The sequence below is a fragment of the Achroia grisella genome, unplaced genomic scaffold (assembly GCF_030625045.1).
Source record: "Achroia grisella isolate CSIRO2021 unplaced genomic scaffold, CSIRO_AGI_Agris_v1 utg483, whole genome shotgun sequence".
In the NCBI taxonomy this organism is placed as follows: domain Eukaryota; kingdom Metazoa; phylum Arthropoda; class Insecta; order Lepidoptera; family Pyralidae; genus Achroia; species Achroia grisella.
The window spans coordinates 234,128-252,380 of NW_026712886.1; the positions used below are offsets into that span (position 1 = coordinate 234,128).

The following is an 18,253-nucleotide window of genomic DNA, read 5'->3' on the forward strand; positions in this document are numbered from 1 at the left end:
TATGGATGTATGTTTGTTACTCTTTTACACAAAAACTACTAAACGGATTTTGAATAAACTTTACAGTAATATAGCTTATACTCGTACATTAGAATAACATATAGGTTATAAATTTCACGCGAGTGAATCCACGGGCACAGCTAGTATATTATATTATCTTTATTAGTAACTTTGTGACCGTTTTTCACCAAAATCGCCCCACAACGATTTCCATATACCTAAATTTGGCGATGGAGAATGGCATACGACATTAAGCTCGCCATTTTGTACAAATTATTGTATTAAAGAATAAATAAATAAACATTTTTATAAATTAAAAAGTTATAACAATATTTATTTATTTATTATCTGTAGATAGGTATAAATTATTCATATTCATTTATATTTTATAAGATAAAATGTGGACAAATATGGATAGTCCCGTCAATATACAGTTCCATATACATTAATCATTGGAATATAGGTCGTGCATGTAGATGAAGGTCGCTCCTAGTGGAGTATTTAACACGCGCTCCACGTCCCAACATAGATCACATATTCCGTAGTTAAAGAATAGAAATTCTGCATTTTTACATTCATTCAATTCACTTCTATTCTCCCTAACTGAATTTAAAAATGAATCTGTATTTTAGTAAATATGCCAAAAATTATTGAAAATTATTTTGGCAAAATTACAATAGCATATGCTGGTGGTCAGTGTATTCTCACTAATTTGAATGTAAAATTGAATCTGTATTTTAGTAAACATGTACAGTACCAGCTTACTTGGTAGGAATAAGAGCTGAATTTCTTATTAATTCTTCTTAGCTCGAAAGTACTCTGAACTGACGGTTGATCTTCAGTTTACTCGTGATCATGGCGGTTGAAATACTACCGAAATATCGCAAAATCATTAAAAAGAAATAAAATCTGGTGCGATCCCGTGATTTTTTTTATTTCAAGATCTCCTTAAACTGTTTATTAGTCACTAGCTTACTCGCGCAACTTCGTCTCCTTCACATTTCCTTGACATTTATCATTATATTTCGCGCAATAGAAATAGAAATAGAAATAATCTTTATTCAAATAAACTTAATATAAGCACTTTTGAATAGTCAAGTTTTTTTATTCTACCGCTCATTCGGAATACAGACTCATCACAAGAAGCATTCTTCTTGTGATGAGTCTGTATTCCGAACGATTATTTATCCTCTTTCTTGCTCATTGCAAGAAACTTGTGTGTTGCTCTTTTAAATAAATATTGATTTACTTATATTTAATTAACAACAAGGATTAGGCATGTGCATAATGTGCATAATATATTTTTAAATTATAGCACATGTGTAATTATGATGTATAAGCTATATTACTTATTTCCTTATTGATTACATTTGCACCGCCTACAGTTTTTCTCTGCACAAGCTGTGGTTGACTGGTAGAAAATGCTGTAAGGTGCTAAGTCCGCCATATGTACTTTTTTACCTTGGTATGCATAAAGCATTGAAGTTATATAAATAAATAAATATAATTAAATAAATTACTATAAACTTTCATCAAATTCCGTTCAGTAGTTTATGTGTAAGGAGTAACAATCATTCATTCATCTATCCATCGATCTCACAAACTTCCACGTTCATAAATAGAAGTAAGACAGTATCTTACATTAGTTCTAATTTAGTAATAAATAAAACAGTATACTACTTTATTAGACTATTCATTGGCATTTTATTCTTATATATTACCTCTAGAAATACTTCGTTGGTAACATTCAATATTGGCTTTCCTCTTAGGTTTTCGTGCTCTGTTATTTTTACTAAAGAAAGCTTCGTACATTTTTGTATTCGATCTGCAGGTGTATTTCTAATTTCCTCCCTGACAATCTCGTTGTGGTGAACCAATACGGCGAACTAAATGATACTGAGCTGACTAGAATACGAATGACTGTTGATTGAATGAGATTATATTAAGCTTATACCGTCAGCGAGTTCATTTGTGCAGACGATTTAATTAAGACTTGCTTTTTTACTGTGTACAGATTGCTAGCTGTTACACGCGAACATATAGGTAAACTAATATATACTAGCTGTTATATATTAGTTTACCTATATGTTCACATATTTTAACGTAAAAATATAAGGTTACAAGTCAAATTATTCAAAAAAGCAACACACTAGTTTATTGCTCATTCTTCTCGTGATGAGATAGCATTCCGAATGGGTGGTTGAATAAAAAAATAATATGTTCACACATTTTAATTTAAAAATGTAAGGTTACATCAATTATTCAAAAGAGCAACATACTGGTTTATTGCTCGTTCTTCTTATGATGAAACAGCTTTCCGAATGAGTCGTAGATTAAAAAATTAACTGTGATTAATCAAAAGTTGTCAAATCTAAGTTTATTTGATTGAAGTCTTCTTTATTTTATTTTGTTCTCGCGATATAATCTAATCTATTTTACGTCAAACATTAAAATCCATTATATAATTGTGAAATAATAAGTTAATATGCATATAAAATTGGTATGGTTTAAAATATAAAGATATCTTATGTCTGGTTTCGTGATACAGTTGACATAAATAAAACTGTGTTTATATTTCTGACTGACTCGCACCAGCGAGAATACAGTTACGGTACAACGTTAATACTTGAGATAGTTGTAGATTTGTCTGGTTCGCTCTGGTTCGCTAATTTGAACTGAATTTGTGATTCTGTTTTACAGGTAGACTTTGTGCTACATTGAATACCTCTGAATTAACTATTACAGTTTCGTAAACTGTATTTCGGTTCAATAACATTTTAGTCATCTGGAATGGTAACTCATGATATTGTCCATCACGGACGTCGCATGATAAAGTGATATGTTCATGTATGATAAGGGCCACTGTTATCACTTTTCATCAGATATACCATCGGTTTGTTTACATAGAAAAAAACTGTTGGTTTTTGTTGTTCTAATAATTAAATTATTTATTAATATGACTTTATTGTGTTGTGACCCGCTACTTTGTCTGCGTGGAATATTTTTTTTTATTAAACTAAATAAAATTTCTAAAATAAAAGTAACTTCAGTGTCTCCTGATAACATTAGCTATCTACGACTGAAAGTCCCGTCAAAATAGCCAGCCATTTTAGAGAGTTAAACAAAAACACAGACAGATAGATAAGAAAAGAAAAAATATGATGTAACTACAGTACGTACTTTCATATATATGCATTTAGTGAAAAGCTGTTAATTAGAAATTACAAATAGACACTTAAATTTTATCATTATATAGTATAAAACAAAGTCGCTATCGCTGTCTGTCCCTATGTATGCTTAAATCTTTAAACCTACGCAACGGATTTTGAAGCGGTTTTTTTTAATAGATAGATTCAAGAGGAAGGTTTAGGTTTACATATATAATATATGTACACCCATGCTAAGCCGTGGCGAGTAGCTAGTTTATTTATATAAATAAAATATTTCGTTTATAGTTTGTAGAAAAATATGTAAATTTCTTTATTCAAATAAACTTACATTGAAGCACTTCTTTACAGTCATTACTTATAGTATTACCTCATTCGGAAAGCTGTCTCATCACAAGAAGAATGAGCGAAATTTCCATGTTGCCTTTTAAATAATTTGTAAGTAGAAATGTGTGAATACAAACTACCAAGTATTTATAGTCAGAAATATTATAATTTGTATTTCATATAAGAAAGCATTAATTGTCAGTTTGGAATCTAACTACAGGGTTTATGTACACACTAGCTTTTGCCCGCGGCTTCGCTCGCGTTAATTTATGGATTGGGGGTGAAATTTGTCAAAATCATTTCTATGGGGATGCCTACGTCATAGTAGCTTTATGCATGCAAAGTCTCAGCCCGATCGGTTTAAAATTGACAAAGTTTCATATAAACTTTCATCCCCTATTTTATTCCTTTGGGGGCAGAATTAATCAAAATCCTTTCTTAATGATTTTAAGTAAATATTTTCTGTACTTACTTTTATTTTATAATTCCAATAGAAATAAATCCTATAGGAATAGGAATAATAATAGGAATGTTCAAATACATATGTTTTCTAAGTAAAGAATTATATATGCACACAAGTTCAATATAAATCTTCAGCCTTTATAGGATGATTGGCTTTTGCCCGCGGCTTCGCTCGCGTTAATTTATCCCCTTAGGGGTGGAATTTATCAAAATCCTTTCTTAGGAGATGCCTACGTCATAGTAGCTTTATGTATCCAAAGTTTCAGCCCGATCGGTTTAAAATTTACAAAGTTTCATACAAACTTTCATCCCCTATTTTATCCCTTTGGGGGTAGAATTAATCAAAATCCTTTCTTAGTGGATGCCTACGTCATAACATCTACCTGCATGCCAAATTTCAGTCCGATTCGTCCAGTGGTTTGGGCTGTGCGTTGATAGATCACTATGTCAGTCACCTTTGAGTTATATATATTTAGATATACATGTTATTCTGATATGTAAGCTCGCAGTCATCTCGTTATTTATCTTTCTTGCTATATTATTTACAATACATTCCTAAACATCTATATAATCGTAAACGATGGGCTAAGCTATATTAGACATCCATCTATACTTAAAAACTGCATTTTCTTATTAATATAGTATTAGTAAGATTATTCGAAAACATAGTGTTCTATAGATGCTTTATTTGTTGTTATAAATGAGCTCTATCAGTTGATGGAGATCTACAAATGTCAATACATTTGTAGATACACATCAACAACATCAATGTATTGACATCGTCACGGCTACAACTAGAATCGAATAAAAATAGGACAAAACTGATTGCTATCAGGGAGCTGGCAACGTGATTGCAATTATTGTGTTATTGTAGGTACACACCATTATTACATAGTTTAGAACAAAGTCGGTGTCGCTGTCTGTCCCTATGTATGCTTAAATCTTTAAATTTTGAAGTGGTTTTTAATAGATAGAGTGATTCAAAAGGACCTTCCTTTTGAATCACTATATATATAATACATGTAATGTGCGAAGCCGGGGCGAGTAGCTAGTAAACTATATTTTATTATATACTTCGTGAGTGATCTATCAACGCACAGCCCAAACCAGGTAGATGTTATGACGTGGACGGATCGGATAAAATAGCGGATGAAAGTTTAATGCACATTTTCGATCAGGTACATCAATAATAATATTGTAAATTTTTATACCTATATGGTTTCCCATAAAAGGCCTATTGACTTTTTCTAAACGATACTTGGGGACAGCAAGTTTGTCTTACACGTGATAGAGCAAACGCCTCCGGCATTTCTCTCAATTTGCGAGGCCTGCGATATATTTTGTGCCCCAAAAACGATAACTTTACGATTTTATCAACTGTTTATGATATTTTTTTCAGGACACGTGCCATTTAGAAATTGGATATTTGATGTCGTTATTTACGACGTTTTATGTTTTTTTTATTAGCGTTAAATTGTTCAATCAATATGAAGTGTTGCTATAAAGTTAAGCGTTGTTTTTATAATATTATAATGAATATTGGATCACAAACACTCATAATATACTAGCTTTTGCCCACGACTTCGTCTGCACGCAACACGTCTTAGTCATAATGTTTCATCCCCTATTTCAACCCCTTCGAGATATTTTTTGACATAAAAGATAGCCTATCATAATTCAAAATATCTTCAAGTTCATTTACATTAAGAGCCGTTCAGCAGTTTATCTGAAAAAGGGCAATAATCAGTCAACAACATACAAACACACTTTCACTTTTATGATATTAGTTGGGAAGTACAGATAATAAATATTGGATTACAGATTATCACAGATAATGTTACATATCATTATAGTGGATAGGTACTGATTATTATCTCTCGCATTAGACTACGTATACATAAAAACTACCAGAGATAGTAGGAATTAACAGGGCACTAAAACGGCCTCCGTAGTCTAGCGGTTTAGCACACCGTTTTACTTCCAATGATCGCGGGTTCGATTCCGCGGTCGATGCAAAAAATTGTATTCATGGGTATGATTGTTTGTATCGGTCTGGGTGTTTTTTTTTATGTTATATATTATGTATGTTTACAAAAAAGTGGTTAAGTATATATATCAGTTGTTTTGTACCCATAACACAAGCTCTGTTTATCTTGGCGCTAGATGGCGCTGTGTGAATTGTCTTGAGATATTATTATTATCTTGTTATCACGGACACATAATCTATCCATATAAATAAAATTGTCTGTTTGTCTGTCTGTCTGTTTTTTCCGGCTAATCTCTGAAATGGTTGGACCTATTTTAACGGGACTATTGGCAGTTGGCTAATGTAATAAGGAGTAACTTAAGCTACATTTATTTTAGAAAAATTCTCTAGTTGACTTTTTAATTAAATTCCACGCGGACGAAGTCACGAGTAGAGCTAGTCTTTTATATAAAAAGAACTGATGCAGTAGCCAGTGAATCAGTACCAGCTGCTATTGTAAAATTACCGTAGTAGAATTATTCGGGTATTCTCAGAAATGTTCTAAATTAACTAATTCTACCAAACAATAATACAAGCTTAATATTCTTGTAAACATTCCATTATAATCTAATTAACTAGACAATTAAGCCAGTTAATAACTGTGGAGCTAATATCCTGAGTTTAGGATGAAGGAAATTTAATGGATACCTAATGCCTGGATAACTGGCGTTGGAACAAACAAGGGTAGTGATCATAAACAATTCATTATTAGTTATTTTAAGATTATGGATAATAGAAAATTTGTTTTTATATATATTTTCGTTAAATATGCTATAAACAAATATTTATTTGTCATCATCACCATCATCATCACCACTACTATCACCAACACCATGACCACCCTCATCATCAGCACACTGCAGTTCACTACCGGGCGTTTGTATATAGTGTATTTAACAAAAAATATAAAGCTACGATTAAAATGGCCTAGTTTGTACCAGAGTTAATGTTGTATAGTTTAACATGAAAAAGCAGTTACTGTGATATAACAGTAATAGATGGACGTACGTTATCACGGACATTTTTGTAGATATTGATGTTCTCTATAAAACTGTAGTACATCACTTTGCTCTATTGTGAATAATTTCCTCAACGTACGCTATATAAGGATGTTTTAAAATTTATTTCACAAGTTGATTTACTTTATCGAAGTTGTCATATCAACCTTTAACGATTTAAAAAAAAAAAATATATCTCCTATGTTCGTTAGAGATATCAAAGAATTATAGTAGTAAAGGAATTTATTCAAAGTTTTGCAGCCTGTTCAATACAAACAAACAATACAACAATGAATCCTTTCCTACTTATAATATTAGTTTATTGGAAATAATGGATGTTTAATTTTATTTCCTAAGTCGTTTGAATAGGGAATAAGGCTGAGCGGATCTCAATAAAAACATGGAAAATCTTTTGTTTGTTTCTGAGAAGACAAATAGCGGCGGATAAACAGTTGTTTATCGGTATTATTAGATATAAAATGTAGTTTTATTTTTTAAAAAAGCACTGGTAGATGTACATTAAAACAAACAAAACATTCAGCTTTTTAATTAGTCTAGATTATGTCGGTGTATAGTCGATCGATTTAAATCAGAGTAACGTTCGATAACAGTACTCTGTGGTCAGTCTAATTGGCTGTAATCTCGTCGACTTGCTGACTCTAAATTTAATCAGTTAATGCTTTCAAATACAATCTGTTTATAATAGGTATATTTCAGTTACACATTGGATTAATGTGTTTTAATGTAGCGAATTATATGAATATCATTTCTACCATTTCTACTAAAATGACGAATATATCGTTTCATTACTCTAAAGTTAATGGATAATTATTTAGCTTTGGTATTCGTGTTTAATTACAAATTATATGCTGGGGGAGTAAGGATATATGACGTCTTTAGTATATGTTTGGATAAATTAATTGACTTATAAAATACTAACCGCTACTTTTGATTTTTTTTTGTCCTTATAATTTATACTATATCCATGCACAATTTCATTAAGATCCGTCCAGCCGTTGATTTATGATATAGTATCAAACCGACAGACATACTTTCGCATTTATAATATTATTATGGATAGATAACAGTCGCCACTGACTACCAGGCGGGCCGACAGACTGTTGACCATTCCAAATATGTCAGAAAAATCAGTTTATTCAGTTATAATTGTAATTAATCGTCATAATTTAATTCAATTCATAATATCTTTATCCATGTAGGTCTATCAGACCCTTATGATATGTTAAATCTTCCGTCAGTTTGGAATTATTATGAGAAGAACTGACAAGAAACTCAGCTCGTATTCTTTTCGAATCAATGTTATACATGTTTACAATAATATAGATTCATTATAAATTCAAATTTGGGAGAATAGAGTGACATGCATATTCTATTGCAAAAGAAAAAAAGCCTAAGCAGTGTTCGTAATCTGAACAGACCAGTCCCCACAAGCAGCACCCGTTCACGAGTATGACGGATTTAATTTGGCTAAACCAATATAATATCTCTTGTTACAGTCATCCCGCACCAGTAACACGAGTGGGGATGCCTGTGAGCGACGTGATCCCTGCCAGCACGGTGGTGTGTGCATCAGTACAGATGATGGACCAATCTGCGAGTGCCGGGACGGTGATTATGAAGGAGAATACTGCGAAAGAGGTAAGTTTAATCCTTCACGCAGTAGGCAGAGTGAACGGTGTGGAAATGTCCCATGTCATGTCATGTCCCGGGAACTGCTCGGAGTTTCCCTCTCTGCCATACCTTTGGACCTTTACCTGCGCGGTGAATTCTGTATTTCTTGGTACCTCATTATACATATAACTTTGTTATATCGAAATTTATATCTATTATTTTATATGACTTTGTTATATCCCCTTTTTAAAGAAGCTACTTTTGTCTTTGTCTATCCGAGATTCAATAACGCTCGTTTATTCAATACTTTACTTACTATCTATTGCTGTTATTGTTCGTAATATAACGATTGCATGTGAAACTGTCATTTGAAATGCGGAGTTTTCTGAAGGGACCTTGCAGGCACAATCCTGATACTAATTTTAGAATATGATGTAGGCGTTGAAGTCAGTGACATCGTTCATCATAACTTTGACGTCTAGAGGTCGCAAATTGTGATCTAGTTGATTATTTATAGATTTACTTATTTATTAATTTATTTATTCAAAATATGTACGCCTGCAGTGTTTATACATTATACATAGTATAAAACAAAGTCGCTGTCGCTGTCTGTTCGTCCCTATTTATGCTTAAATCTTTAAAACTACGCAATGGATTTGGAAACGGTTCTTTGAATAGATAGAGTGATTCAAGAGGAAGGTTTATATGTATAATATACACCCGGGTGAGTAGCTAGTAAATAATAAAGACGAAAGTCGATGTTTTGACCGCTTACTTTTAAATCACGAAACGGATTTTCATACATTTTGCATGATAATTTCTTCCGGAAGTGTTATTAATATTACATGCATATGACCTCCATCATATAGACTGTACACCCGTGTAAAGTCAGGTGGATTGCCAGTTATAAGGTATGTATGTCTTATCGAGTATAAGTTAAATATACTTATAACAATTTTATACTTATACCATTTATACTTTCGAGGAAAATTTGTTAATTTTTTCCTAGGCAAATTCATCACAATATATAGGAAAAATTGTCATATAATTTCTATAAACATTTATAAATATGTCTTATTGAGCATTTTAGGTTATGTTGCATGTAACAACTTTATAGGTAACATTTATAATTTCGAAGCAAATTTCTTCACAATTTTGGCTAATTCGTAACAATTTCTAGGTAAATTCGTCACAATATCTAGGCAAAGTCACATAATTTCTATAGAAATTCGTCATGTTATTTCTAGGTAAATTCGTCACATCATTTCTAGGTGAGGTCATCTAAGTTGCCCCGATTAACATAACCGACATCCTTACGTGCCAATTTGTCAAGATCCGACAGATAGGCTCGATGGGGTCCCAAAACGTGTCGCGGGTAGACCCTCTAAGTTTACTTCTCTCCTTCAGACGATATACTATCTTAATAATATTTAAACGTATCAAAAAGCAACACAAACTCTTTTTAACTTCAAATGCTGACATAGCACGCGATTTTAAGTGAAAAGTGCTTTATTTTCCGGTGCTTTCCTCATATAACACGTCACACAGCTTAAAAGCTTTTGTGTTAAACAAAAAGAAGCCAACTTTTCTTGATATATAAAGAATTGAAACAAATATCCCAACACCACGTTAACTTAAATGGGGTAGGCAGAATCGTTATCAAATGTTGATGTCATGATAATAGAAACATTTGATATGTCCTCTATATGACATTTCGATATCTATATTTCAATTTAGTGAGACAGGCAGCGAAAGTACCTCTATTTCTCGGATTAATTACTAGAGTTGAAGTTTATTTTAGAATTAGGAAGGTAAGGCAAACAAGCTCACCTATCTCATGTTAAGCGATATATACATAAACTAATATCATTATATTACGTGACATCCGTGATACCACTTTTGCAATACCATTTCAGAGAGTCTTAGATGTAATTTTTTTATACTATTATGGTGGCAAACAGGCATACGGCCCATCTGATGGTAAATGGTTACCGTAGCCTATGGACGCTTGAAACAGCAGGGGTGACACGTGCGCGTTGCCGACCCTTAAGAAATCTTAATAATAATAATAATAATAATCTTAAGACAATTCACACAGCGTCATCTAGTCCCGTTAAAGCCTGATACAAATACATAGGTATATATTTTTTTCGTAAATACATACTTAGAATACAATATGACACAAACAATCATACTCATGAATACAACTGTTTGTTGAAGAACCCGACTATCGGACGTGTTGTCTCGTGAGAAAACGCCATGCTGGCGTGAGAAAACCTCGGCAGGAAGTTCATTCCACAACCTAAGTGTACGCGGGAGGAAGCTCCTCTGAAACCGTACTCGTACCGGCCACTTAGGTTCCACTTTTCATTCCTCTTATCCTGTAATTTCACTATTTTCTTCGGCGCTACAACCGAAACTCTACCTACAAAGCAAGTTTATCGACGTCTGATTTACATGAGACTGAAATATTCATTCAATTTCAAATTCAAAATACAAAAATATCTTTATTCATGATTCATAATAGGTCTATTACAGACTCTTATGATATGTCAAATCTACCGTCAGTTCGGAATGGTATCGAGATGAGAAGAACTGACAATAAATTTCCATTTTTACTGAAAAAGAGAGGATGAGACGACTTATAAAAGTAAATAAACTTATAGGAGTAGTACCTGGAATAATGTGTAAGGATGGAACGCAGCACATAATTGTCTCTGCCTACCTCGTAAAGAATTTGGTGAATATAAATAATTAGAATAACATTATGAATAGAATAGAATAACATTTATTACATCACACATCACAACACAATAAAAACGATGCCGACAGCTGCATATAAATTATTATATAAGATAAACGTAAATAAAAAACAATTCATTAAATTAGAGATGAAATCATTATATACAAAAAAAAAGAACAACATAGTAACAAACAAATAAATAATAATAATAATAAAAAAACAATAATAATAATAATAAAGTAAAATGCATTTCCTATACACCACTGCGGAGCATCGTCACTGCGTCACTGTGTACTGATGTGCTGATTATGCCATGACAAAGGCACGACGCTGATTTTCAGTGAAACCCCGAATAAGTGATTCATATAAGTAATTAATTAATGGATTTATATAATTTTGTTTCACAACCACCACGGTCCACTACCATACCATTAGTGGAATTTAACAAAATAATAACCATTAAGTAATGAAATGGACTTCCGCAAAACAACATCTAATTTGATAAAACATGACGATAGATATTTAAATTCGTTAACATTAGAATTATCGCGTTTGTAGGTATGTTAACGTCAGATGCAACAACTTATACAAGCGGCAAACTTGCGTACTTCGGTAACCATTGACAAGTACTTATATCTCTTCACTGTACATCTCTCAAGTTACAACTGCTTTGTACATTGTTACTCGAGAACATTTCGAGGCGCGTCAGTGTCGTTTTTAATTGTCCCTACTGCGGTTGAACATCAGTAATTACCACTCGACGCTTTCGAGATAATTAGATTAGTACTTAATTATTGTGACTACGATAGGGTTGCCAAGCCACAATTTTAAAAACCAAAAGTGTTGCAATAGTTATATTAATATGTAGTAAAATTCAAGTAATTAATATAATCAGGTTATTAATAAGAAGAATTCGATAAAATTATGCTGTTGGAAATAATTTTAATTAAGAAGCGTGCATATTTTAAAAACCCAGAACGCTGCCAACGATTATATACAAAGCATTACGATATTTAACACTAGTGATACTACATAGAGTTAAAAAGTAGTCAAATTGGGTACCTAAAACTAAAACCTGATATTAGTTTGTTCGTTTGTGCGTTCTAATCTCAGAAACGGCTTATCTGATTTGGGTATTGTCATTTTAATGAATGATAATGTAATAGTGCTCCCGCCTGCTTTAACAGTGTCCTCTGTGGGGGCACCAGTGGAGGATGATAAGATGAGCATGTGGTCAGATTTATCACAATGTTTTCCACACATGCTAATGGTAGAAGATTTAAATAATAATTAATTATATCCATTAATATAAATCCACGAAATAATGGAATGAACTTCCTCAAAATAATAATCTTATATATAAAATTCTCGTGTCACAGTTTTCGTTCCCATACTCCTCCGAAATGGCTTGACCGATTCTCATGAAATTTTGTGACCGTATTGAGTAGGTCTGAGAATCGGCCAACATATATTTTTCATCCCCCTAAATGTTAGGGGTAGTCCACCCCAAATTTTTTTTTTTTATTTTAAGGTAAAACAACGTTTGCCGGGACAGCTAGTTAATTTATAATTTTCCAATTCGATAAAATATATCATATTTTTTTATTACTATTCTCATCGTCCAGTTCGGCTAGCTACTTAAGCTCAGAAGATCTGGCAAGAAATTCAACTGTTACTTTTTTGTTATTATGATTTAGTAGTTTTATTTAATAACTCTATTTTGTACCAAACATGTAATATATATTTATTTACTATACGCACAAATACATAAATAATGGTGCATTAGGCGAACTTAACACCGAGAGGCAACAATATAAACATATATAGGCAAGAATAAAAGTAGAATAATATTACATATGCATATACTAGAAATGAGCACATATTATATTAATAAACATACGTAGATGTGACATGTAAATGTATATATATTTTATACTACATATTTTAATGACGTATAAAAATATATTTTTCGATTCAAGAGAAAAATAGACAGAGAATATGCAAATTTATCAATTGGAAACATGGTTTTTTCGATCCGTTACTCGCTGCATATTTTAGTTGCGTGGCCAATGTGGCGACAGACGCTCTAATTGGCAAAATTAGATTCGAATGCAGTGTTAAATGAAATGCAGCAAAACCAGCTGAAAGCAGTGGCGTAGTTAGGTAACAAAGGGCCCTGAGGCAAATAAAAAAATGGGGCCCCACTGCTCAGCAGTTTTATTACAACGCATATATCCCTATCCGTCAAATTGACAACACTGCCAACCCAAAGAAAGGGGAATTTAGGGGAATTTCTCTCAACTCAGTTGCCATGATTAAACCCGAGTTGCATCTTGTCATATTTATTTTGAAAATGGGAGAATTTTTGCAAAGTCAGTTCGAACGAGATTTTCTGGTAAGGGTTCGAGGGCGCTTGAGGTTCAGGGCCCCGGGGCACTGCCTAGCTCTAGGTAGCGACGCCACTGGCTGCAAGTAAACTATTCGATGTTGATTACATCAATTAAGCATGTCCATTGCGCTTTTTATGCTGATGATTACTTCACCGCTTTTCAATTTTGAAGTTGAAAAGCAATTAGTTGGTAACCTGTAATTAACATACTCGGTTGAAGTTGTTCAACTATGTTTTATAAACAACTAGCTTTTGCCCGCGGCTTCGCTCGCGTTAATTTATTCCCTTAGGGGTGGAATTTATCAAAATACTTTCTTAGGGGATGCCTACGTCATAGTAGCTTTATGCATGCAAAATCTCAGCCCGATCGGTTTAAAATCAACAAAGTTTCATACAAACTTTCATCCCCTATTTTATCACCTTGGGGGTAGAATTAATCAAAATCCTTTCTTAGCTGATGCCTACGTCATAACATCTACCTGCATGCCAAATTTCAGGCCGATCCGTCCAGTGGTTTGGGCTGTGCGTTGATCGATCACTATGTCAGTCAGTTACCTTTGAGTTATATATATAATATTTAGATATTATTCTACTGGGAATCTCAAATATGATAAAGATAGAGAATGAGTGTAAGAGTAAAATATATAGTAGTTTAATTAAGTTTATTCAGTTAATTTACATATAACTGTTAATTTTTTGTAACATTTTTGTTTTTTGTTTATTTGTAACACTTTATTATACAGTAAATATATTTAAAAAAATAGGATACAACTTTCTTAAAAAATAAGTTGTACAATGGCGGACTCAATCCCAAATGAGGGATTTCTTCTAGTCCACTTATGAATAATAATCTCGAGACGATTTACACAGCGCCGTCTAGATTCAAGTTAAGCTAGCTAAAGCTTGTCTTATGGGCACTAGAGAACTGATACAAATACATAGATATTTTTTTCCTAAATACGTACATAATATACATAGAAAACATTTAGAGCAATACGAACAATTATATTCATACAAATTCAATACAAATGTTTGTGCCGTGCAAGGAATCGAACCCGCTACCATCTGTGTGGACTTCACCGCTTGACCACCGAGGCCGTGAATGAATTTGAATGACTGAAAGGAATATATGTAACGATTAAATTGTCAAATTATTGTAAGACATTGAATTTTAAAAGTTAAGTAAATATTAGTAATATTACGTTACAGAAAAGTATACCGAAATCGGTTAAGCCTTTTCTGAGATTAGCCGCACGCAGACGTATGAACAAACAAACAGAAAATATTAAAAATAATTTATTATAGATTCTATTTAATTGATAACTAGCTACTCGGTGTATGTACATGTATTATACATGTAAACCTTCCTCTTGAATCACTCTATCTATTAAAAAAACCGCTTTAAAATCTGTTGCGTAGTTTTAAAGCTTTAAGCATAGAGACGGTCAGTCAGCCATAGCGACTTTGTTTTATACTATGTAATGAAGTAATACAATAATAGTTTTGCTCATAGGTATATTTTCTATATAGACAGCAATAAGTTATATATAGATTATATATATATATAGTTATATATAATAAGTTATATATATATTTATAGATTTGTTAGCTTTTGACCGACTGATTTCGTCCGACATTTGTCTGTCAGACCCCTATCGTTAGTTCACTCGGGTTCGTATTGTGGTAACTGCCCTTATTTGCATATCCAAACATTTTCAAAGTTTCTCAGAACATTTAGTACGAATTAGTGAATATTTAGTACGAAGTTTAATTTTAAATCTAATTTAATAGATAACAAATTTTGTAATACTAAGGAATCAATTATACATAGTGATTATTATTTTTTAACTTTAGTGTTTAATATACATTATTTAAATTTATTTATTTACAACTTTATTGACCAATAAATTATGGTACAAAAAGACAGACTTAATGCTATAGGCATTCTCTAGGAAGTGCAGAAATACTTGATGGTGGTACATTAATATAATTAATGTTAAGCACATTAATTATATAAATAACATATATACAAATAAGAAACTAAACTAAAAATAAAAGAGAATAGAATACACTTATATACATACAATATATAATATATATGTACATACATTTAATATATTATATATTTATATGATTAACCAGTCAGCTCGTGACTACGGCTAGTGTAATCTAGTCGAAACGTCGAGTGAGATAAATACCTTTTGCCATAAAATTATTTGTGTTAAAACCCAGTTAATAATATAATTAACACAGTGATTATTTCTTACTGATATCACGTTTTTTTCACGTTATGAAAAAATATATGTTCACAATTTTTTAAAATTAGGCTTGTAAGTTAAAACATTAGAGTGTATTTTACAAAGTTTGTAGTTATTGAGTGCAATATCATCCTCTACTGGCGCCAGCTTAAACTGTTAACATCATTCTCTTATCATATTTCTCATTGTATTTTATTTATTAGCACAGAAAACAGATTACAATCAGCATAAGCATTTGATTAGAAGCCTAAGAACATAACACTATGTATACATATATGCTAAGTTGTATAATTGCATGCTATATAGACTAAATAATATTATTTTTTTAAATCAATGATAATGGAATACTGCACCCACCTCCGCTAACGGTATATGCTGGCGGGGCACCAGTGGAGGAAGATAAAATGAGCATGAACTCATTCACGCATCTTGGCAAATGTCAATTTACCGTGGTTTCCAATATTGGTCAGGAATTTATCATGATAGTTTCTAGTGGAGACCGGAGGTTAACCTGACTTGGTAGATTGTTAGCAATGGAGTTATTAGTTTATATTACTTACAATCTCCTTCCCGCTATATATAGGTACTATAGCCATTCTAAGTACTAAGTTATGCCCCTTGTACCAAATAGAGCAAGTTCACTGCGAAATTAATTATGTAAGACGAGGCTACCTGTCCAGACAAGTTACCAAACTGCACTGCCAGTAATTAGAGTAAGCTGTACTTAATATATACGAGGTAGTCTGAACTATATTTTACAGACTATATGCAAGGTATTACGCAGCGTTTGAGCAAAGTTTAATCTGTCGCTCATTGCATACTGTTTTAAATAAAACTTATATATTATTATGGTGCTTCCATATAGTAGTCATACAACGTAATTTAACCCTGAACAAATTAACACAGCGCCATCTAGTCCCACGGTAAGCAGAGCTTGTTTTATGGGTATTAGCCAACTGATATAAATACTTAGATTTTTTTTGTAAATACATAATATACATAGACTATACTCAGACTGGTACAAACAATCATACTCATGAATACAAATGTTTGCACCGTAGAATCAAAAATTTATCCAACTACATTATCTCTAATCTACTCGAGATATTGTAGAATATCCATCACATATCAAAAATAAGCTCCATAAATTAATAGTCTTATAACTTTGATCCAATATATCTGATAATGTAATAACCTTAAGATGTGAGAGTGGGAACATTATATATCTATAGATAAGAAGCTAAAAATATAGATATGGAATTTTCAATTTGCAAATACAATAAATCCAATGCAACATGTTATTAGGCGGACGTGATGACTCCTGTCGACACTTCATCTCGTCTCGACAGGGTCAATGGGGTCAATTTTACTCTCAGTCTCTCACTAATACTAACATGTCCGTAAGTAGTAGGTTCTCATTTTTGATACCTTGGTAATCCTCTTTACAGGATCCTAACTTTTGCATATAATAAAATTATTATGTTATTTATATATAGTTGAGAACCTAAAATATGTATATAAATTTTCAATTTGTAAATGCAATAAATTCACATCCAAATGTCGACATTTCATCTCGTCTTGACAGGGTCAACGGGGTCAATTTTACTTTCAGTTTCACTAACATTAACATTTCCGTAGGTAGTAGGTTCTCATTTTTGATTCCTTGATAATGTTCATTACAGGATCCTAACTTTTGCATATAATAAAATAATTATTTTATTTATATATAGTTGAGAAGCTAAAATATGTATATGAATTTTAAATTTGCAAATGCAATAAATACAATGCAACGTGTTATTAGGCAGACGTGATGACCTCTGTCGACACTTCATCTCATCTCGATAGGGTCAAAGGGGTCAAATTTACTATAAATTTCTCACTAACATTGACATGTTCATAGGGTAGATTTTTGATACCTTGGTAATGTTCGTTGAAGATTCTAACTTTTGCATATTATATTATACATATATTATTATTTTATTTATATATAGTTGAGAACCTAAAATATGGATATTTATTCAGATCAATTTAAGAATCCAATGCAATATGTTATTAGGTGGACGGTTTATGACACCGTCGACACTTCATCGATGACGGGTCAATGGGGTCAATTTTACTCTCAGTCTCTCACTATAGGATTATGTTATTGTATTTATGAGTACGATTGTTCTCATTTTGTTTGGAAGTTTTTACAGGATGTCTATTTGCATATAATAAAATTTTATTTTATTTATATATATAGTTGAGAACC

The 18,253-nt window shown here is 32.2% G+C and overlaps 1 protein-coding gene across 1 annotated transcript in view; it reads left to right on the plus strand.

Moving 5' to 3' along the window:
• LOC131845741 (neurexin-1-like) overlaps positions 1 to 18,253 on the plus strand; it is a 231,611-nt gene that overhangs the window by 104,296 nt on the left and 109,062 nt on the right. The window contains exon 5 of the mRNA XM_059194832.1: positions 8,498 to 8,639. Within this exon, the coding sequence (XP_059050815.1) occupies positions 8,498 to 8,639 (142 nt within the window). The remainder of the gene's footprint in view (positions 1 to 8,497; positions 8,640 to 18,253) is intronic.